The following is a 23373-nucleotide window of genomic DNA, read 5'->3' as shown; positions in this document are numbered from 1 at the left end:
TTTGCAGGGTTTTAAGTTTTAAGTGTGTATTTATTGTGCACTTTCAGATTTGCTGGCCCACAAGAAATTTGTTCCCCAGCAATGCCAAGTTTACACTCTTGTGGCCCTGTAGAATTGCCACCAGTACCCACCTTCTCCTCCCTGCCCCAAACCCCGCTCTCTCCTGTGCAACCCTGTTGGGATTTTCTCCTAAGACAGATTCTGTTCACTTCCCACTCACTAATACCCACCCACTAATGCATGTTTAACCTCTCAGCTTCAGCATACTTTTCCATACTAAGTACAACTGACAATTGTAAGCTCAGGGCTTTTGTCTGCACAGGAAAGTTATGCCAGTATAAACTAAGATGTGAATTTAAACTGATATAGTTATCTTGTTATACCTCCCCATGCCAAAACTCTCTGATTCAGGAATAGGAGTGTCTATGTGGGGTCTTATTGGTATAACTATCGAACTACACTGATACAATTATGGCGGTATAACTGGTAAAAGTTTTCCCTGTAGACAAGCTCTCATCCATCTTGGGCTCCCTAATGTCCCAGCCTTGTTTGCAATCCTTCAGCATTCTTGGAATGAGGAGCATGCTTTGGTACATTTAATGAGGGAAGATGTCCTTGTTATTGATTCCAGTAAATCCCGCAGGCTTAAAATCCCTTAAATTGACTTTCACAAGAGAGAACAGGTCTCTCTTGGAGATTTCCCTTGGCTTGGAGCAGTTCTGACACAGGAGTCATCCTTGCAGTGGGCAATGCTCTTGGGGTTCCTTGGACACCAGCAGGTTAAAATCTTTGCATGCAGTGCAGATTGATTGCCATATTCATATGCAGAAATATTTCCATGTCCTGAATTTCTGCCATCTATCTCCCTGTCTCTGTCTGCAGCAAGCATGGGAGAGAATGCAGATTTACTGTGTTTGTCAGAAAGGCAAATATTTAGGACAGTATGTTGCTCTGTCTGAAAACCTTCACGGAAATGCTTCACCACGGTTTCATAAAGGGTTTCAAGCCAAGGCTAAAGGTGTGATTGTGGCTGACTCTCTCTGTCTGCCTTAAAAAATCGGCTGCCTGTTAGAATATAGATTGGGAAGAGCTCAGCAGTTACATTTGTTTAGTGTTTGTACCTTCTCCCCTTCTATATGCATGCTGTCTCTCCCATTCTCTACTCTGACTCTGGTACCATTCATCCCATAGGAAGAGGTCACTGTTGTACCAGCACTGCTCACTGTTAGCTCTGTTTCTTCCCTCCTAAATCCTGTAAATTGGACTGTAAAGCTGAACAATTCCCATCAATACTGGGAAAGATCCTTTCTGGTCTGTGACACAAATGAGTAGTCCTCGGCAATATCTCCTATGGACAAGGAGAGGGACTGAGCTCTTTGACCTTAGGTCCCATCATGGTATTTAGGTTTTTCAGTTCAATGCAAGTGCACTAGAAATGCCTAGACAGAGATCTGTGATCAGTATGTATGCACTGCAGGAGTGAGTCTTTGGCAGCCCCAGTTGGTAAGACCATGGGTTCATGACAGCTACCTATTGACTTGCAGAGTGGACGAGCCTTCTTCAGAATGTTTACGTGCTTCAGAGCACCAAGGATTACTTGGCTCTCTTCTATAATGAGGCCAGCTGTGGAATATTTGGTTCCCAGACCTATGAGTCTCTTAACAAGTTACCTTGCACCAGGTTTAAAGTAAACACTCTAGGCAATGTAGGATAAGCCATGGCCTTTCCATTCAACAAAGGCCTCCAGCCTCCTACCTGCCTTCTCTCCACCATTCTTGACAGCCTCACTGACCTCTCACACTGGGGTCCAAAGGAGTCATCTCTGAGTTCCTCCAACAGTTGTCATCTTTTCATAAAGAAACAGGAGGCTTTAGGATCTGAGAGCTGCACGCTTTGACCTTGATTTTATAAAGCAGAGAACTGGTTTACATTCAGTGCCACTCTATCCTTTCCTACGTGGAGATGTTCTGTAATTCTCAGATTTCCAGTGCTTTTGAGAACATAAATTTACATGCACTGGTAGAGGTATGGGGTAGTTACTTTGGTGAGCAGCACAGCAGATTATTACTGTCTTGTCTTCAGGCAAAAGTGTTTGGTTTGGGAGTTTCCATCCTTTCTTGTCTCGGTGACTTCTCCATTCCAGGCCAGCTTGTAAGTAAACTTGTGAGGTTGGCTTGGTCGTCGTATTTACACATACACAAAGGAGAAAGATGTATGGCTGGCTAAACATTCAGCCAGGAAGATCAGGAGATCCCCTTTTTCTGAAGAGGATATATAAGGTGACCAGTTCTGAGAAGTATGCCAGAAGGGACTGTGATCTGTAGGACCTTTAATGCAAGAACAAGAAGTGTCATCTTGGATGGTTGAACTTATATGACCACCATATAAATAAAATGAAAAAAGAAACTAGTTATTACATAAGAACAGCCGTACTAGGTCAGACCAATTGTCCATCTAGCCCAGTGGTTCCCAAACTGGGGTTCGTGAATCCCTGGGGGTTCGCGAAATATTACAGAGGATTCTCGGGAAAAAGTTCCATAATGGCAGACAGAGCTGGTCCTAGGGACCCTGGGCAGCACGGGGCCAGCAGCACGGAGCCACTGGACTTCCACGAGTTAAGCAGATCAAAGCAAGCATATCTATCACACTGAGGAGATTTAAACTTCAAGACTCCTTATAAGAAATGGAAAGGGAGATGGACATTTTTGCTGTTTTTAAAATTAAATAGGCAGCTAGTATTGTTTTTTTTAAATTATTATGAAGAACAAGTTTAAGCTTTGTTGTAATGTGCATTGTTTGTCTGGACTGCTCAAGACGTGAATGCTTGTGTAAGAGGAACTCTTTGAGTTGGCTTCTTAAATACCTTCATGATGTTTCACATCTGATACTCCTTGATGAAACATAGGAGCCTTGTCTTATAACAGGCTTATTCAAAGTGATACAAGCTACGAAAGGTTTTAAATTTGTTAGTCTCTAAGGTGCCACAAGTACTCCTGTTCTTTTTGAAGCTACGAAAGTGAGATATTGGAAGAGTGTCGCCATTTTCATAATGTAATAAAAATATTGTAATGATAAATAATAATAAATAATTAGTGTGTAATATGCATGTCATAAAAACAAATTTTATATTTCCCAGATCACTGCTTTTATAATTTATACTCAGATAAAGGAGAAAATCCCTGGAAATATTCATTTTTAGGAGGGGGTTCACATGACTTGACATTTTAGTGAAAGGGGTTCACAGGTTGTTGAAGTTTGGGAACCCCTGATCCAGCCCTATATCCTGTCATTTGATAGTGGCAAATGCCAAGTGCTTCAGAGGGAATGAATAGGTAATCATCAAATGATCCAGCCCCTGTTGTTCGCTCCCGGCTTCTGGCAAACAGTGGCTAGGGACACTCAGCGCAGGGGCTTGCATCTCTGACCATCTTGGCTAATAGCCACTTGTGGTCCTAGCCTCCTTAACTTATCTAATTTTTTTTTGAACCCCATTATAGTTTTGGCCTTCATAACATTCCCTGGCAACAAGTTCCACAAGTTGACTGTGCATTGTGTTAAGAAGTACTTCCTTTTGTTTGTTTTAAACCTGCTGCCTATTAATTTCATTGGTTGTCCCCTCGTTTTTGTGTTATGGGAAGAGATAAATAACACTTCCTTATTTACTTTCTCCACACCATTCATGATTTTATAGACCTCTATCATATCCTCTCTTAGTAGTCTCTTTTCCAAGCTGAATCATCCCAGTCTTTTTAATCTCTCCTCATATGGAAGTTGTTCCATACCCCTAATAATTTTTGTTGCCCTTCTCAGTACCTTTTCCAATTCTAATATATCTTTTTCTGAGATGTGGTGACCAGAACTGCATGCAATATTCAAGGTGTGGGTGTATCAGGGATTTATATAGTGGCATTATGATATTTTCTGTCTTATTATCTATTCCTTTCCTAATGGCTCCTAACTACTTGTCTCTCTTCAGGAGACGTAGATGTAACAATTGCAAATTGTCTGTGATCACTTTTACTGGCATAACTACAATGAATACTCTTCTGAGTGATGGTTTCTTGTCACTGGAGTCCAGATAGAGCTGTTAAAAACAGGAGCTTAAAATGTTTCTGTCCATGACTTTATTATTCTATTTTCCTCCCAGATCCTCTTTATCTCTCTTGCTCTGTATTTAAGGAGGAAGCATAGTGGGGTAATGATTTAAGCTTACTCCTATTCCACATTGTTTTGCTTCCCATGGTTTGATGAGAAGGAGCATTCTCAGAAGCAGTTTTTTAAGTAGAAAGAGATTACCTAGGACTTGGTGGTGGGTTTTGTTTTCGTTCTGTCTCTTTCTACTAAAGATCTTTGGATTGGGACACTAAACACTGGGATATCACTACCAAACATGCAACAATTTATATTAATTATATTCACCTCCTTTAAAACAGTGCAGGTGAAGAACCCTTCAAGATCTGGAGGAATGGGAAAGATACTGAGTCTACACTTTGAACTTTGCTTACTAGTGCTTGGGAAGTGTCTTAATTTGGCCTGTGATCTACTCATTAGAGCCTGCAGCTCTGTCTTCCCTAATTCTTTGCATTTATTTTTACACTCTTCCACCCCTCTTCTTAGTCTTAATGCACAATGACAATGCCTGGATGTAGTGATAGTTCAAGACTTCTTCCTTACAGTGGGACTGCTGTTAGCAGGACATTGTTAGCTTCTGCAGAATAGCATCCTGTTAACCATGAATGCTGACTCTCACAAGGGTGCTGCTTGGATGAGTTTCTGCATGCCAGTATCAACGTAGACTTCAGTAGTGTGAGCTTCCTGACAACAGTGCTCTTATGGCATCGATGGCTCCAGCTTCCTGAGCAATTCTGATGACTCTCAACAAGATGGGGCACTTTTAAAACAAAGCTCTTTCCTAAGAGTAGCTCTAGGAAGTAACCACCTGTCTATGGCCTGGTCCACACTAACCCCCCACTTCGAACTAAGATACGCAACTACGTGAATAACGTAGCTGAAGTCGAAGTACCTTAGTTCGAACTTACCGCGGGTCCAGACGCAGCAGGCAGGCTCCCCCGTCGACTCCGCGTACTTCTTTCGCAGAGCAGGAGTACCGGCGTCGACGGCAAGCACTTCCGGGATCGATTTATCACGTCTAGACAAGACGCGATAAATCGATCCCAGAAGATCGATTGCTTACCGCCGGACCCGGAGGTAAGTATAGGCCTACCCTATATTCTGCCATTGCTGCCTGTGACTCCCACACTTTCAACTCTTTTCCCCCATCACCTGTTGGGTCAGAATCCTGGAGACTGTTAATGGCTCAGTATGTAGAGAAGTGACTTTGTTAATTTTTGACCCCCTAAATCCAGTATGGATATTGAAAGTGCACAGTGAGCAGCCAGTGTATGTTGCAGGGCTGTAAACTGCTTGCAGAGTAGCACCAATTACTGTGAATGTTCTTGCTGCTAGGGATAGACCTGGTGTGGGGTCTCCCAGTCACACTTACTGATGGGAAGTAGTCAAATGGACGGTAAATGTTGGGAACTTTACCTTGGCTAATGCAGTTGTATCTCTGGAAGGAGGCTGGTACCTGAGTGGTGTGCTCTGTTTGTACAGGCGTACCTAGTGGTGTTCCAGACACAACCTGCATGGTTGTGGTGGTTTTATATTATTTTGCTATTTACAGCCGGTTTCAGTCTATCCCATGAAGTTTCCAAGCACTAGTGACTAATGCAGCCACTGATTTGGTTAGTCTCATTTCAAAAGGCAGTGGTGGGTCCCTAATCATGTGTCAATGTGACAGGTGGGATTGGAATAGACACAACTGGTTGCCTGTTCAGAATGTATATGGTAGGCCTGTGAGTTTGTTTCATTGTGCTTTCAAATTGGTATTTTTCTGAAGTGATTAATCCTTAGCATTTAGCAGGGAACTGTTGCTGTGTTTCTCTTTTGACCAGGTGATGAATCCTCTTGTATGTGGTGCTTGTCAGAGATACTTGATCTTCTGAAGTGCACTTTTTTTTATCTTGTAAAACTCATTTTATTTCTCTCTGAATGGCCCTCTGAGAGGTAATCAAGGCTATGTTCTTTTTGGCGGTCAGGAGAGCTGTTAATAAACCCAGCCATCTACAATCCTGCTGGTTTAAGGAAGCTTTAGCTGATAAATTGATGAGGATTTCTCTAGTGTTTCCCCTGAAACAGCTTCTAGTGAAAGATGATCATATTTAGCATTCAGAAGAAAGAGGTGAAATACTGGGAAGGTACTATGTCTTTACTAACTTTACCTGGCTACCATCTCAGTTGTTACATGCAGTAGAGATGAAAAAGACCTATTCTGCTAGTTTCCATCTCGTCAGCCAGGACAGGATTGTTTCCTGCAGTCTGTCTCTAGTGCTTTATCTGCTATCTTTGGGAGTTTATTCCACAGTCCTAATGCATCTCCCTGTCAGTAAAGAGATTTTTGGTGTAGCCTAAATTTTTACTTTGCTTAATTTTATCCCATTCTTTCTAATTACATTCCTATGTTTCACCTTAAACATTTCTCCTTCCTTCATGATTATTGTATCTTTCAATACTTGTAAATGTTTGATCCCTGTTTACTCATTTTTTACCAAGTTATACATGTATAATTGTGATTCTTTATTTCTAAATCCCTTTAGCCCTTTACCTACTGTGGGTGTTAGTAGTTATTTCTGTCCTTGTACTGTCTAGGTGCTGTGCGCGCGCACACACGTGTGCACCCTTCCTGCCCAAAGAGATCACAATCTGTTCTTCCTGGTAATGAGATGTCCAGAATTAAGTGCAATATTTCAGGTAGGGTGTCCCTATGCCCAAAACTGTGTCAAGAGCAATTGCCGCCTTTCTGCTTTGGGGCATGAACATAAGAACGGCCATACTGGGTCAGACCAAAGGTCCATCTAGCCCAGTATCCTGTCTTCCGACAGTGGCCAGTGCCCGGTGCCCCAAAGGGAATGAACAGAACAGGTAATCACCAAGTGATCACAGGTAATCACCTGTCGCCCATTCCCAGTTTCTGGCAAACAGAGGCTCGGGACACCATCTCTGCCCATCCTGACTAATAGCCATTGATGGACCTATTTTCCATGAATTTATCTAGTTCTTTTTTTAATCCTGTTATAGCAGGGGTGGGTAAACTTTTTGGCCTGAGGGCCACATCTGGGTGGGGAAATTGCACGCAGGGCCATGAATGTAGGGCTGGGGCAGGGGGTTGGGATGTGGGAGGGGTGCAGGGTGTATGAGGTGGCTCAGGGCAAGGGATTGGGGTGCGGGGTGTACAGGGGGCTCAGGGCAGAGGGTTGGGGTAGGGGTTGGTGCGGCAGGGGGCTCAGGTTCAGGAGGGGGTTGGGGTACAGGAGGTGTGCAGGGTGTGGGCTCTGTCCCAGTGCCGCTTACCAGGAGCAGCTCCGGGTTGGCAGCGGCGCGCAGCAGGGCTAAGACAGGCTCCCTGCCTGCCCTGGCCCCATGCTGCGCTGCTCCCAGAAGTGGCTGGCACCATGTCGCTGCGGCCCCTGGGGTGGGGGGGGGCCTGAGGGCTCCGCGCGCTGCCCTTGCCTGCAGGTACCTCCCCCGAAGCTCCCATTGGCTGCAATTCCCCACGGATCTGGCCCACAGGCCGTAGTTTGCCCACCCCGTGTTATAGGCTTAGCCTTCACAACATTCTCTGGCAAGGAGTTCCACAGGTTGACTGTGTGTTGTGTGAAAAAATACTTCCTTTTGTTTGTTTTAAACCTATTAATTTCATTTCGTGAGATCTCTGAAATTGAGGGACTGGGAACAGAGTGCAGTAATCTCAGGTGCATGTTGTATTGCATACTTTTGTCTAATTTGCTGCCTGTGTTCAGACCTATTGATGTCTCTGCATTCTGCTTCTTCGTTATCTCCCTTTTATTGAATGTTTGGGATTATTTTTTCCCAGATGTGTAGTTGGTTTCCATTTTTCCACATTTTTTCTTTTATTTACTGCTCACATTTCTCTTCTCTAAGGGGCTTTGATCCGTGTAAGTGCAAGTCAGTGAAAGTTGAAGGCACTTCCAGAAAGAGCTGAGAACCCTGCAGTATCAGGCCTTAGATCCCTTTGTTTCTCTGTCCTCAATTATGTTTCCATCTTTTCCCTATTCAGGGCAAAATTGGCAGTTAATTTGTCTTCAGTGGCACCCCATGCAACGCACATCCTTTACTTACCAGCATGGGTATGTAGGGTAATTGTCAACACATCCTTAGTATCATCCACACATTTCATTTAACATGCTATTTCCTTCCTCCTCCTTATTTGTCATGGATTACAGGGTGTGCTATGCCTTGCACCCCTCTGTAGTCTCTTGTGAGTACACCCTTCCTAGTGATAGGCCTTGAACTTTCACTCACTCCAGGGTAGGTCCTGACTCTTTCACTGGATCTCCAGGCTTCAGCACCTCTGTTTCTTCCCATAGCTTGGCAGTTTGGCTTGGCTGCCTGCAGGAGTCTTCTCTCTTAGGACCTGTGATTGGGGCCCCAGGGGGACCACACTGAGGTTACTCAATTAGGGCAAACTGCAAAGAATGGGGCAGACAATCCCCAAAGCTGATGGATATTCCAATACTTAGATTTACCAAGCCACCACAAAACAGCTTCTACAATACCTTACTGGTTGCACAGAAGCCAAAACACAGTTCCCTTGTAACAACCCAGCCTTGGACTTCCACCCAGACACCCAAGTCAAATATGAAAGTTCTACCCCAAAGGATTGGACACATCATCTCCCAAGTTAATGAATATTTCAGATCTTACCCAAATACACACTTACAGCTAATTCTTATTAACGAAACTAAAATTTATTAAAAAAGAGTGAGTGAGTATTGGTTAAAAGATCAGTATACATACAGACATGAGTACAGTTCTGAGATTAGTTTCATAGTAGAGATGGTGAGCTATGGAGTTACAAAGAGTTCTTGGAATTAGTCCATAGATTCAGTCCAATGTTCATATCTAGGGAGATCCAGGTGGGACTGGAGATCTCCGTCTTACGACTTAAGCTTCCCCTGCATAAAGCCTCAAGCAGATCTGAGATAAAAAGGATCAGGACCCAAGGGCTTTTATATAGTTCCAGGCCTTCTCTTGACAGCTCAGAGTTCCTAGGTGACCAATAGGCAATCATCGAGACTCTGAAGTAGACCTATTTCCTAAGCATCACCAGTAATTAGCTACATAAATTAACATAAGGCAATTGCCTGTTTTCCACCATTCGCAGGTGATTTGCTATACATTTCAAAGAGAGATCAATACAGTGATATTAATATATTTATAGTTCATTTAAATGTTAAGGTCTCATTTTGGTCTCTGAATTAAGACTACAGCATAGACAGGAACCGTTTGACCTCTAATAATATATATGTAAACACACAAAAACACAAACATTATCTACTAATATGTCCCTAAAGATTGAATTTGGATCATTTGTCCTGCAGGATGCTTAAACCTTTCTGGCCATGTGTCATAGGAGCTTTGTACTCAAAAATGTATGTGGGGTCAGTGTTTTGAAAAGGCTGAACTAAGTTCTACTTATTAGTCAATAGGAATACAGTAGTGGAGAAATGGATTAAAATAACAAAGCAGGCTTACACATGTGAATCTTACTGAAACTTTATTCTTTCCTTGCAAGTTCTGGGTAAGTTGCATGCAGTCTAGACACTTCTCCTGGACTGGGACAGTCAGCCCCTGAAGCGTACTCCATGTCTCACTGTCAGAGAGTCACCTCCAGATTCAGCTGCTCACTCATACTCTTTCCTCTCTAGGCAGGAGTCTTTAATAGTTTAGTGTCTCTTTGATCCTACTCTTAGACCTTGGAAAAATAAACCTGCTGTGGGTATTTCCCAGTTAATAGCTCTGCCAGGGTTCTGTTCAGGAACTGTTCTATCCTGACTTTTTTCTATCACTGATTTGATTCCTCCACCAAAAACCTTTGATTTAACTCCATGCAGTCATACAGAATAATATCAAGCAGGTAAACTGAGGCATTGTAGAAATAATACATAAATTTCCCACGGGCTCCACAATGTAACTAAAGGTTTCAGAGTAACAGCCGTGTTAGTCTGTATCCGCAAAAAGAAGAACAGGAGTACTTGTGGCACCTTAGAGTCTCTAAGGTGCCACAAGTACTCCTGTTCTTCTTTTTTTAATGTAACCAAAGATGATCAAATCAAACCCAGTGTCTACTTCACCAATTATTTATCACTTCTTTCTTTGTCAACCTCTAAGTACTTTCCTACCCATGTGATTGAAATTTAAATATGATTACATTATAAACGAATTTGATCTAACTCTTTAAATTAGATTTTGTGAAACACAGTATAAAATGCTCTAAATAAGGGTTTTAGTTAGTACCTCTACCACATTGTCTTGATCTGCTAATTTAGTAATTCTCTAAAAAGCAATTAGGTTTATCTGGCATGATTTGATATTTATAAGCCTGTTTGGTTACTGCTTATACCTCCTAATAAACTTACATGGGATTTTCAGAAGTGTTCAGTGTTGACCTAATTCTAGTCCCATTGCAGTTAATGGGAGCAGTTAGACCAACGTAGAGTGCTTTTGTCAATCCCATCCTAAACCTTTAGAGATTTTTTTTTATTTGATTGTTTTATTAAGCTGTGAACTTAAATGTGCAGGATAGTAATTACTAGGATCGCTCTTCTTCCCTTTCCTGAATATCTCGATTACGTTTTGCTTTTCTCCAGTGTCTTGGTAACTGCCCAGTTCTTAATGCTTTTTTAAAAATGGCTTAGTTTGGTAAGTTAACTAATTTCCTTCTTTACATGCATGAATTTGTAGTTCATTTTTTTTCAAATCTGCTTTTATCTGTTTATATCAGAGCTTGTCTACCCTTACCGGGGGATCGATGCATCAGTGATCGATTTAGCGGGTCTAGTGAAGACCTACTAAATCGACCACAGATTGCTCTCCCGTCAACTCCTGTACTCCACCTGAATGAGAAGCGCAAGGGGAGTCAACGGGAGAGCGTCTCCCGCCAACATAGTGTAGTGTGGACCCTGCAGTAAGTAGATCTAAGTACGTCGACTTCAGCTACATTTTTCATTGTTTGTTGGCATGGCCTTGTTACATAGCCCAGATCCTGACACTGGGGAAGGCAGCACCTTTTTGTTTCCTTTTTTTCCCCTCTTTGGCAGGGAAGATATTGGGTTGATTTCAGGGGAGTAACTGCTTTTTATATAGAAGGGATCCACTTATTCAAGTTGTGCGTTTTGCTATGAAACTGAGCATTGTAAATCTTCCTGCTGCTCAGCCATGGTAGCCGGTGAGTCTAATAAGTAGCTGACACAAAGACAGAAAATTCAAAGCTGAGCTGGAACTCAAGTTACTGGTATAGAATATAAAGTCCCACTAGTACTTTGGAGAACTTTATTGGAAACTTGTTTCATTCCTGGCAGCACTACTTCATGTTGGCATGCAGTCGTGTTAACATCTGCTCTCTGTAAGCGGAGCATATATGGTACAGAAATAACACAGAAAGCACCATCCATCTTTACCAATCTGTAGGCTTTTTTATCTCCTTTTTAGAAGGTGCAGGAATAATCTTCAGCTAGCATCAGGGTAACACCAGCTGCTCCAGCTTTTCAGCAGTAGATGAAGGCGCTCGGGTAACACAGAGGCATTCAATATGTGATGATGAGCATGGGATTAGGTAAAGATTCTGTAAATTAGTAAATCTAACTAGATGGTGTCTGCTTGTAATATTCCTCTTCTTTCCTCTCCTCCTAGGCTGTCCATCTCATCCTTTAATCATCTTGTTCTTTTTCTTCAGGGACTACAGTAAATGGGAATCATCAGCATTCTTTGGGAATATAGTCTGCTTTTCTTTTCTTATCCCAAATCCTGTTACCTGGAGTCCGGGCACACTTGGGGCAGGTGGTTTGAAACTGTAGAATTTGCTTTACCTGCCAATTCACTAGAACTCTTGTTTCTTTACTTTCAGGCCACATTACAAGGCCTATCTCTTCTCTCAAGCTATTTCTGTGCCGGGGAGGAGAGAGGAATGAATTGGTTGATGTGGCATGGTAGGAGAGCTCTGAGGTATCTGGTTGGATTTTGAAGTTTGTGTTTAAGACACTGAATTATTTTTATGATATTTGCATGGGTGCCAGCAGCATCCAGAAAGCATTTTAAAAATCAGAATGAATAATTATTAGTCACTGTGGTGCTTTAGGTCTCCGAACCTGCATGGAGAGGTGGCTATGGGCATTTGCATCCTTTTTTATTTTTTTTCTCCCTTTATTTCTGCCAGCCTGAATTAATTTCTCATTCCTTTAAAACCTGCTAGAGAAATATTTTTAGATGCAGAGTTTTGCAGGGTGCCGCCTGCTGATTTCTCTCTCGCTGCGATTCTCCTCTGCAAAAAGCAGCTTCTAACTCCAGTGGATGCCTCCATGTTGCTGGTCTAAGGGGTTCTCTCTGGGCTAGTTTTGCCTCTCTTCGCTCATTGCCAAGCTCCCAGCATGGTTTGAGGCTTTAAGAGTTTAAAAAAGCAGATTTGTCTTGGCTTTTTAATAGCATTAGCTGTATGCAGTGGTCTTTGTGCATATTACTCCCTGTTCCTCAACAGCTTCTTCTTCTCTCCCTCCCCGCACAGTGAGACAAGACTGGAGGGTGGTAGTGGTGGGGGAATAGCTGGGTTTTTTTTCTCTTTGGCAAGAGAATGAAGTTGAGTGCTGACATATATCATCTTTGATGGAGAAACTCCGCAGCGTTCTTTCTGCTATTGATCTGCTTCTTAATGGCCAGGAGGCCTCTTAGTCAATGGGAGACAAGAACAGCAACTTGTTTTCCTTTGCAGATGACAGGAGCCCTGCTGGTCACATATAAACTATGCGCTGAGATCTAGCTATGTGGCCAAGCACTACAACTGCAGACTGTTCAGGCAGATGGGGAGAGAAATGGTTGGATTTCCTTTTCTGGGCTTTGTTTTAGATTTGATTTTGATGAAGTAAAGTTTAAGATGCTAATGAGCTGTGGAGTGCAACCTCTGCTCTTCTGTTCCTGGCTCTTCAAATGAGTGGGAAACAGCCACGTAATGGACCCTTCTTCTCAGCCCACATTTCCTTGCTTACTGTTAAAAAGAAATTACACGCACAGCTTGCTGGAGTGGGTTAGGAATTTGCTGCTACCAGGTTTGTTGCATCAGAAAAAGACTTAATATTCCAAAGACTCTAGGAATGAGGATGTGTAGCCCTTGAAGCTTCTTGCTTCCAAAGTGCTCTGCACACATTAGCTTCTCTTCACAACTCACTGGGAGGTAGCCAAGTATTATCCCCATTTACAGATAAGGATCTGGGACCCAGGGCAGAGAACAGACTTAACCATGGTCATGCAACAGGTCAAGCTCAGAATTGGGAATAGAACCATCCCAGTAGTTCATTTCGGAGCAGACTTTGGGGTCAGAGAGAGAGTCCAGGTCCTTTTGTGACTCTTCACTATCTTCCTTGCCATATTAGTCTAATATATTAAGCTGTGTGGCTTAAGACTTGTGAGGAAAAGGGGGATCGTTTGTCCATTCTTCAAGGAATACCTGAAGCCCTCCTTTTGTGCTGCAGATAGAAATGAGTTGTTTTGAGGGGGGTGAATTCCTAGTTGGGACTGTTTCTTTTTTCTGTCTCATCTGGAAAACTCACTGTGGGATATGGAATAATTTAAAACTGTCCACGACAAAACAGTGAAGAATAGACTGCAGGGAACAGTCCTGTACTAGCACCTCAGGAGATGAACTATGAAACACAAGAGGCTTGGTGTGTGTGAATCACTTTGAGATTGTTGGTGAAGGTTGCTTTGGGAATACAGAATGTTGAAGGCAGATAGCTTGAGCTGATGGTACCCTGGAGCTCTCTGGCATTACACAATGTGGTAAATTAAGATTGCAGGTACTTCTTTCCTGGGGCCTTGTCTTCTTATGTGTATATTTTAATGTGCAATTTTTTTTGTTTTACTGAAGGGACAATGGAGACAGATCAAGGCACCGAGCTCCCCGGAACGCCCGTATGTCTGCACCGTCACTTGGGCGCTTCGTCCCCAGGTGAGACCTGTACACCCATCTGGGGAATGGGATAGAAGCTTGGCATTGCCACTTACAACAGAGCTCTCTGTTGTCATGTCAGAGGCTCAGATTCATTTGCTTGCACGGATCTGATGTGAACTTGGTTATCTGTGTCTGGGACTACTGTGGATGTCTGGCCCTCCTCTTGGAAAAGAGAGGGTGAGATTAGTGTGATTAGCTTTCATAGCCACATTTCCCAGAGCCCTGTCCTGAGCTTTCTTAACTGGAAATCGATGGCTGTAGTGTGGAGCCAAAATGGAAAGGAGGAGAAAATCTGATGGGGATTCTCAGTGAAGCATACTGGGTCAAAGATGAAGGTGTAGGGAAGAGAGGAGATGGGGATTAGATTGCTGGTATAGCTCAGCAGGTCTTCAATTCCATCTTGGCTGGATGGAGCATGTGGTGGTGCAGGGGAGGGTTTGTGCTCCTGAGCCATGACATGCCATTTTTCTGCTGGATGGAGCACTCAGATGACTGGGCTCCTCTCTTTGACCTCCCTTTCCCCCCTGTTAGGGTCCCAGAGCCCAGTACTGCTCGCCCAAATTAGATGGGATTCCTGGACTAGAGCCTCAGTTTCCTGACAACACATTGGAGGTTTTTTCTCAGTGTGTGGGGTGTTTCTCACAGTATGCACTCTCTTTCTTTAGGCGTTTCTTGCTGCCAGAGTACTTACCTTATGCTGGGATTTTCCATGAACGCGGACAGCCAGGGTTGGCCACCCACTCCTCTGTTAACCGGGTCTTGGCAGGTAAAAAAAATACCTCTTCTGGAATACAGTGACCTGTGCTAGGTGGGATTCTCTCCATAGTCTGCGCATAGCAGGTCAGCCTGGAAAAAGAACCTATGAGACGTCTGTGTCCATCCTGGTATTGGTATATAAACCTCCTGAGCCAGCAGAGGATGTGGAACTAGATACTATAGTGATGGGGTTCATACAAGTACCTAGAAGTTGCAGATACCATACTTTGAGTGCATATTAGGCTCTGTGCTGAGGTTCCCCTAAGGCAGGGGGGAATTTAATAATTCTCCTGATGTTTAATTCCCTCCCCAATCTGAATTTTTTTTTTTTTTTTTTTTTAAAGCAAACTGACAGCCTAATGATCAGCTTGCTGCAGGTCCTTCTAATTGAATTATAGGGTGCCTTGTTCATGTTCCGGCTGGCAAGCCACTCACAAGGGAGCGCGGGATTCAATTAGGATCCTAATAAGTGCGTGTTAAAACCTCGGCTGCCACCACATACAGCCTACAGGCATTTGGGAGCCTTAAAGGGCAGGCGGGGGTGGAGGGGAAGAGGAGTGGGGCTTTGGCAGCCTGTGAATGAAACAGTTTTATATGATAGATGGTATAATTCTTGAGGGTGCTTCTTGGTGGCGTCTGAGCTGCTCTGTGATTAGTACCAGCAGTGGAAAGGCTTTTTTTGGATAAGGGGAAGGCGGGTATCTATGTATCTGCCAGATGGAGATCCATTGGCTGCTGCTACTATTGGCAATGGGGCACATGCGGGAAAGACATAAACGCCCCCTGGAAGGAGCATGGTCTCCCATCTAGTCTTTCTCTCTCATTGTGGCGTGTTCAGGCAGAGGCTACCTGCGTGGGGAGAGCCCCTGTATTTTGCGTGGCTATATAGTATAATGTGCCAGTGTAGCCTTTTAAAACCTCATTGTCATCTGTAAAATCCAGAACTGTCTCCTGGATCTTTGTATCTCACTTGGACACTCAGCCAAGACAATACTTGCCTCCTAGTCATCCTGTCGCAACAATTGCAAGAGTAGCGAAAGCCCAGGCTATGGAGCACCTCCATCCCACTACCTGATGAGCAGGGGAGCCAGCTTGTAGCATTTAGCTGACGCACATACTTTCCTCATGACTGTTGCTTGTGTGGAATTTGGCTGTCGGCTTCTGGAAACAGCTCACTGGCAGATAATTACTTGCTGCCAGGCAACACTGCAGAACTCTTCTGTAGTGGGGCTTTGTTGGATTCATCTGCCTTCAGCCCTCCCTGCACAGCACCTCTTTCCCAGCAGCTGAGGAGCATTCTATCTTTTCCTGGCATTTAGCTTTAAGAGAAGCAGTCAGTTTGCTCCTGGCTTTCAATGACTCCTTTTATTTATTCTGCTTCCTCTTTCTTCATGCTGTTCTGATGGACAGTAATCCAGTGCAAGAGCCCAAGCCTCTCTCAGTGCAGAAAACTTAACCCCACAATTCATATGTAAAAGCTGCAGCACCCTATCACAGAGACTTCATTAAGCGAAGCAAGCAAGGTGTTTACAGCTCCTCCACTAAATCTCCCAATGACCAAGGTCCATCCCAGTCTATTCCATGGCAAGATGGACCTAAATTCTATGGCAAGGCTCCTTGGTTTCTGCAGCATTCCAGTGCATCAGACTGGAAATTGTGCTGCAAGTCCAAGTCACTTCCACAGTGGAGTTTTTATTGAGTGATTTTAATTGAAATGCTACATCCCATCAGTGCAGCGGCTCCTTGTGGTGTTTGTTTTAATATTGAATTCAGTTTATTTTACTCCCTCCTCATTTTCAGTTTTTGACATACCACAGATTTAAGTGTTAACAAGTAACTGCTTTATAGAAATTGGTGGAGGTCGAAACTTAGCTGCAGGCCCAGGGGGCTTTTGGAACTGGAGGGAGCTTGGAATTGTGGAATAAGCACATTCACTCATTATTTTTGCTAAAACGATTAGCAGTGAAATAGCTGAGTGTTAACACAATGGAGTATTCGCTCTGAATTTTAATATTTGAGATAAAAGACCAGTTCACACTGCTCAGAGCTATTGTTTCAGGATGCCTGCTGACTTGGGAAGGCCACGCTGCATTGGTTTATAGTTGTATCAAGTATGGAAGGCTTGGAGCATACTTTTTTGTGAAAACCCTGAAACCTATATTCTTTAACACTGTTCCAGGATGGGGTAGCTTCTGTGCAAATTTCCTGACCAGTTAATACCCAAGACCCTGCCTATTTGTTGTTTGTATTATTGTAGCATCTAGGAGGCCTAGTCAAAGACCAGAACCCCATTGTGCTAGGCGCTGTACAAAGAACAGAAGACTTGTGTCTGCCCCAAAAGGTATGTCTACACTAGAACAAAAGACCGTTCCCATTCACGGGGTCCCAGAGCTTGGACTCCAGCCTGAGCACAAATGTCTACACCGCAATTTTACAACCCTGCAGCCTGAGCCCTCTGAGCCTAAGTCAGCTGACCTGGCCAGCTGCAAGTATTGAATTGCTGTGTAGACATGCCCAACTAGTTTTTACCATCTAAGAGGCAAGACAAGAGGCCACAGGTGGCTATGGACAGATAGACCAGAAAATCAAGGAAACAGTGAGACAGTATTGGTCAGCATGATAGGCTGTGGTCTCGATGCACCAGCTGTCTAACTGTTGTTAAGTTTTTTGTAGGTGTTACAGCAGAGAAGAGTTTTAAGGTGGATAATGTGGTTAACTCTGTGGATGTTTATGGGGAGCTTCTCCCATATGGGGGGCAGCATGAGAGAAAGCACAAATGTGCTTGTTTGAAAAATGTAAGAAAAGTGGGGGGTTGGAGGGCTTCAGAGGCTGATCAGAGGCAGGAGTCTACATTTCAGTAGCGAGTGAGAGATAACTAAGGTGGGGATTGACTATGAAGGGCCTTGAAAGTGAAGACAAGCAACTTATGTTTGATGTGATAGAAAAGGAGGATCCAGTGGAGGGATTCAGAAAGAGGGGTGACATGGTCAAAGTGATGGGGTAAGAGAATGATCTTTGCAGCAGCATTCTGAATGGATATGAGTGGGGTAAGACTGCATTTGGCCAAAGAAAAGAATATTGCAGTAATCGAAATGTGAGATGATGCTTGTACAGGAGAATTAGTTTTGTGGGTAGACAGAAAAGGCTAAATCTTAGAGGTCTTCTGCAGAAAGAATCAACAAGATTTAGACACAGCCTGGGTGTGAGAACCTACAGTGAGGTCCAAGTTGAAGGTAACACCCATGTTACGGGCCTGAGTTAACAGGCAGGATGGTGGTGGTGTCACCGGGGTTGAGAAAGGAGGTAGTGTGGTGGGCGTGGAGGGGAAGAACAATTTTAGCCATGTTTCACTTGAGCTGATGGCTAGACATCCACAAAATGTCAGATTTTAGTTTGGACCGAAAGAAATTAGTCTGCAGTAGAGAGGTAGAGCTGTGAATCATCAGCATAGAAATGGTAGTTTAATTTGTTTGTAGATGAGATAACTCAGAGATAAGCCGGAGAAAGGAAAGACTGTGTCATTGGTCCCCTGTGGAGCCCCCACAGAAGGTTGAAGAGGGAATGAGGAGGAACCTATGGAGGGCATGTTGAAGGAGTAATTATAGAAGTAGGAGGGAGAACCAGGAGAGGGAAGAGTCATGGAAGTCAAGGGAGGACAAGATTCCAAGAAGAACACAGTCATCTGTGTTGAAGGCAGCTGATGGTCAATAAAGGTGAGGGTGGAGTACGGGTTCTTAGATTTGGCTAGAAAGCGGTCGTTAGACTTCAGTGGGAGTGGTTTCAATGGGGTGCAATGGGAGGAAGCCAGATAGGAGAGGGTCTAGGATGGAGTTGGAGGAGATGAGCTCCTGTCTGCAAATTGAATGAGTTTAGAGATGAAAGGGAAGTGGGAGATTAATAAATTCATCTCTAAATCCTTCAGATGTTTACACCTCATGCATGGAAAATTTATGGCTCTTCCAGGAATGCCCATCTCCCACAGACTTGCCTCCGATCCTCTGAGCAGGAAAGGTCTGTGTAGTTGTTTTGCTTTCTCTGTTGCCAACCACTTTAGAAGGGAAACGCCTTCTGAATGAGACATGCCAGTTGGTCACTGAACACCTTTGGAATATCCCTGCTGAACCAGCTTGGCTTTGCAGCAATCTGGAAAAAAAATCTCCTAGATTATAAGGCCAAAAGGGACCATCGTTATCTAGTCTGACTTCCTGCATTACATAAGATATAGGACTTATCATAGAATCATAGAATATCAGGGGTGGAAGGGACCTCAGGAGGTCATCTAGTCCAACCCCCTGCTCAAAGTAGGACCAATCCCCAGACAGATTTTTACCCCAGATCCCTAAATGGCCCCCTTAAGGATTGAACTCACAATCCTGGGTTTATCAGGCCAATGCTCAAACCACTGAGCTATCCCTCCCCCCTTCTCTGTATTCATTCCTCTTTGAACTAGTGTGTGTCTCTTAGAAAAATACTGTGTCATGATTTAAACATTTCTGTGATGGGGGAATCCACCATAACACTTGGTAAATTGTTCAAATGGTAAATTACCTTCACTGTTAAAAAGTTGCACCTTATTTCTAGTCTGAATTTGTCTAGTTTCAGCTTCCAGCCATAGGATCTTGTATTTGGTGTATTTGCTCCATTGAGGAACTCTGTATTATCACATTTCTGTTCCCCATGTAGATACCTATAGACTGTGATTTAAGTCACGCTTTAACAAAGAGAAGGTTAAGCTGAAGAGTGAGCTCTTTGAGTCTTTTTCTGTAAGGCATATTTTCCAGTCGTTCTCATGGCTCTTCTCTGAACCCTCTCAAAGTTATCAACATCTTTTTTTAATTGTGGACACCAGAACTGGACACAGCATTCCAGTAGTGGTCACACCAGTGGTAATACAACCTACGTATTCTTGCTCGATATAGACCCCTGTTTATGCAGTCAAGGATCACATTATTTTTTTTGGCCACAACTTTGAACTAGGAATTCATGTTCAGCTGATTGTCCACCACCACACCCAAGTCTTTTTCAGAGTCATGGCTTCCCAGGATAGAGGCCCCATTCTGTAAGTACGGCCTGCATTCTTTGTTCCTAGATATGACTTTACATTTGGCCACATTAAAACTCACATGAGTTTGAGCCCAGTTTATCAGGCGTTGAAGATTTCTCTGTATCAATGACCTGTCCTCTTCATTATTTCCCATTCCCCTAATCTTTGTGTAATCTGCAGACTTTCAGTGGTGATTTTTTCTTTTTTCCAGGTCACTGATAAAAATGTTAAATAGAGTAGGACCAAGAATCGATCCCAGCAGGCCCCACTAGAAATACACCCATTTGATGATGATTCCCAGTTCACAATTTATGTTTTGAGAGCTATCAGCCAGTTTATAATCAATTTAATGTGTGCCATGTTGTTTCATATTATTCTAGTTTCTTAAAATGTCGTGCATTACCAAGTCAAACGCCTTCCAGAAACCTAACAGCACGTCTACAGGATGGGGTAATGTACACTACGGGGGAGCAGTGATTTCCAAAGTGCACTATTGTGTTGTGCATTAATTGGCCCATTTGACCAGCACTGGCCCTGCTGGTGCGGACTAAATGTTCCCTAGTGCACTCTAATATAGTGCTGTTTGAAGCAGCGTTTTGTTAAAGCGCACTAGAGAGCTTTTAATGTGCACCAGCAGGGTCTACCTGGGCCAATTAATAAGCAACACATTCATGCACTTTCAAAATCATACTCCCGTAGAGCACATTACTGCACCCTGTAAGCTTGCCCTAAGAATATTATTACATAAACACTATTACCTTTATCAACTAAACTTGTAATTTCATTAAAAAATGTTATTAGTTTGACAAAATCTATCTTCTATAAACATTTATTTGATAGCCTTAATTATATCCTCTTTTAATTCTTTATTGATGGAGTCCTGTATCAGCTGCTCCAATATTTTGCTCAGCATAGATGTCAGGTTGTCCTGTTTACCCTTTTTAAATATTTGCACAACATTAGCTTTCTTCCAGTTCACTGGAACTTCCCAATGTTCTAAGATTTATTGAAAAGCCTAATTAATGGTCCAAAGAGCTCTTCGGTCAGCTCTTTTAAAACTCTTAGCAGGATGGTGAGGGATCTCACTGGCCCTTTGGACTCTAGTTCTTCCCTATCCAACCAATATGCATAGGAGAATCAGCATGAACTCTGAGCTCATGGTGGGAACTGTGCCTCTGAGGAAAAGCCTGTAAAGTGAATCCTGTGGCACATGGGAGCAGTCCAGCTAGGGAGCTATCTTGAAATGAGAACAGTTGGCTTCTATTTTCATAGACTCCCCTCAACCCATTTGTAGTGTAGTATGTGGCACAAGGATGTTAGTCTTCTCACAATACTATTTCCAATCCTCTGGGCAATCTTCCCTCTGCCCTAGCTAGCAGGCATTCATCCTAAAATGTTCATGTTCCTCAGGTGAGGAGCTGCTTTATGGGATGAGGAAAAACGTTGTCTCTATCAAAGAGAGCAGCCAGGGAACTAGTGCAATGACCTAATATGGTCTGTCGTGCCCCAATCAAGGATGTTTAACACACCTTCCTGGAGCTCGCAGTGTTAGTGTTATATTGCCTACTTGCTCTCCCACCCCCCATACCCCTCCACCCCGGTCTGAACATTTCTGACCAGCAGCTTTCTTTGCAGAGCCTTCCTCACTCTGAGTCAGAACTTGAACAGTGCACTGTCAAGTAAGGTGGGGGAGAAACTGAGTTGGTGGGAAGCAATTGTAGATTCAAATATCCATTTAAAAATCAATAAATACCTAGAAAATCTAACCCCGTCACCAAACACTTAAAGCCCCATGTTTGCCTGTGTGAACTCCCTGTACCGGCTTTATGCCAATTACCTGAGCAGCGCGATATTGACAGAGGAACGGAACAGAAAAACACTTCTGTTTCAGTTCTGTGGAAACTCCTGAAGAAAAGAAATCAATGTTTGCCAAATAGCACAGGATCACGTGTATTTTCTCAGCTTCCCACACTCTTAAAATCCTGAAAGGTAACACCAGCTTATTGATAGTCCTGTTACTCAACAAAGGACCTACATGTGGAGTCCATTGGCTGAAAGCACAGAATCCACATAAACCTTGTCTTTTATCTTAATGAGCATCTGCCCTGTCATGTGTGCAGCTCAATGAATTTAACAATTTCCTTTGGATGAAAACAAACAGCTTATGTTAGAGTTTGTGAGACCCTGCTGACAGGGTTAGCCTGTATCCCTGGACTCTGAACCCTGGTTTTAGTGGAGAGCTTGGTCTCCCAGTGTGGCTTCCTGTTGAGTTGTGAGATACAAACATTTTAAATATTTGAGTGAATTTAGTGCTGGTGAAGCGTGCTACCCAGACACTGAACAGCTCTACTTATCCCAAGAGCAAGCAGTGGTAGTACAAGCTTTCCTCATTCTCCAACCAGCCGGGTGGGAACCCCGCAGCTCTCATCCTCTCGTCCCTGAGCTCCCAGACACTGGCCCTGCAGCAGGGACCCCGGAGCTGTCAGCTGCAGCAGGGGGACCCCAGAGTTCCAAGCCACTGGCCCTGCAGGCAGCTGGGGACCCCCCGGCACTCTAAGCCACCAACCCCAGAGTTCTGAGCCACCAGGGTTACATTGGGGCAGCACGCAGCTGTGGCGGAGGCACCCAGAGCTCCAAGCTGGAGGACCAAGCTGCTCAGGCAGTGGAGTTTAACCCAGAGTTCCAAGCCATCGGCCGCGGGTGGCAGGGCACCCTGGAGCTCTCAGCTGCCATGGGTGGCCCTGGTGCTGTCAGATGCGGCTATGGCAGGTGCTGGGCAAACACCCCACCCGCTCCCCGCGGCATGGCTTGGGCTCTCATCTCCTCCCGTGTCAGGCTTCCGTCATTCCCCCTGTCAGCTCACACACATGCACACCCCCACCCATTATTTTTAGCAAAAGTCCCAGACAGGTCATGTGCTTCCGTGAATTTTTGTTTATTGCCGGTGACCTGTCTGGGACTTTTACTAAAAATAATCATGACAAAGTCTTAACCTTAGTAATGACTTATGTTCACTTTCAGCTTGTGCTTGACTGGAATCAGTGGCCAAGGTGAAAGGCTCAATATCTATTCAATTATCACACCCCAGACACTGTACCATATCCCATTTTACAACCTGGATCACAGAGGCAATTCTGGATCATTTGCCCAAGGCCATAAAGTGAGTCAGGAGGTTACCATTATGTTGGACCCTTCAAGCTTCCACTCCTTTGCCTGTAACTATTTAGTGTTTTTATCTGTAAATCTTAAAGTACTCTACAAAGGTGGGTAAGTGTTGTCATCTCCATGATACCAATAGAGAAACTGAGGCTTGGAGAGGGGAAGGGACTTGCCCAAGGTCTCTCAGCATGTCAGCGATAGAACTAGAACACAGGTCTCCTGTATCCAAATCATATATACTGGACCATACCTGTTAGACATGCTGCCTTCTTATTTCTAACTCTGGTATAACTCAGTAGATCTCAAAGTGCTTCACGGTTTTCCCATTACGTGT

The 23373-nt window shown here is 43.8% G+C and overlaps 1 protein-coding gene across 2 annotated transcripts in view; it reads left to right on the top strand.

Annotated features, from left to right (window-relative positions):
* The window catches only part of AMBRA1 (autophagy and beclin 1 regulator 1), a 196217-nt gene that overhangs the window by 79693 nt on the left and 93151 nt on the right, over positions 1 to 23373 (top strand). The window contains exons 10-11 of one of the 2 annotated variants that reach the window (XM_054026730.1): positions 13997 to 14077; positions 14746 to 14846. In XM_054026730.1, the coding sequence (XP_053882705.1) occupies positions 13997 to 14077; positions 14746 to 14846 (182 nt within the window). Of the gene's footprint in view, positions 1 to 13993; positions 14078 to 14745; positions 14847 to 23373 lie in introns of both variants that reach the window. The other variant, XM_054026728.1, reaches the window with a different exon arrangement.

Source organism: Malaclemys terrapin, chromosome 4, assembly GCF_027887155.1.
Source record: "Malaclemys terrapin pileata isolate rMalTer1 chromosome 4, rMalTer1.hap1, whole genome shotgun sequence".
Classification (NCBI taxonomy): Eukaryota; Metazoa; Chordata; order Testudines; family Emydidae; genus Malaclemys; species Malaclemys terrapin.
Note: the sequence above shows the minus strand (reverse complement) of the source record. Positions and strands in the feature narration are given on the sequence as shown.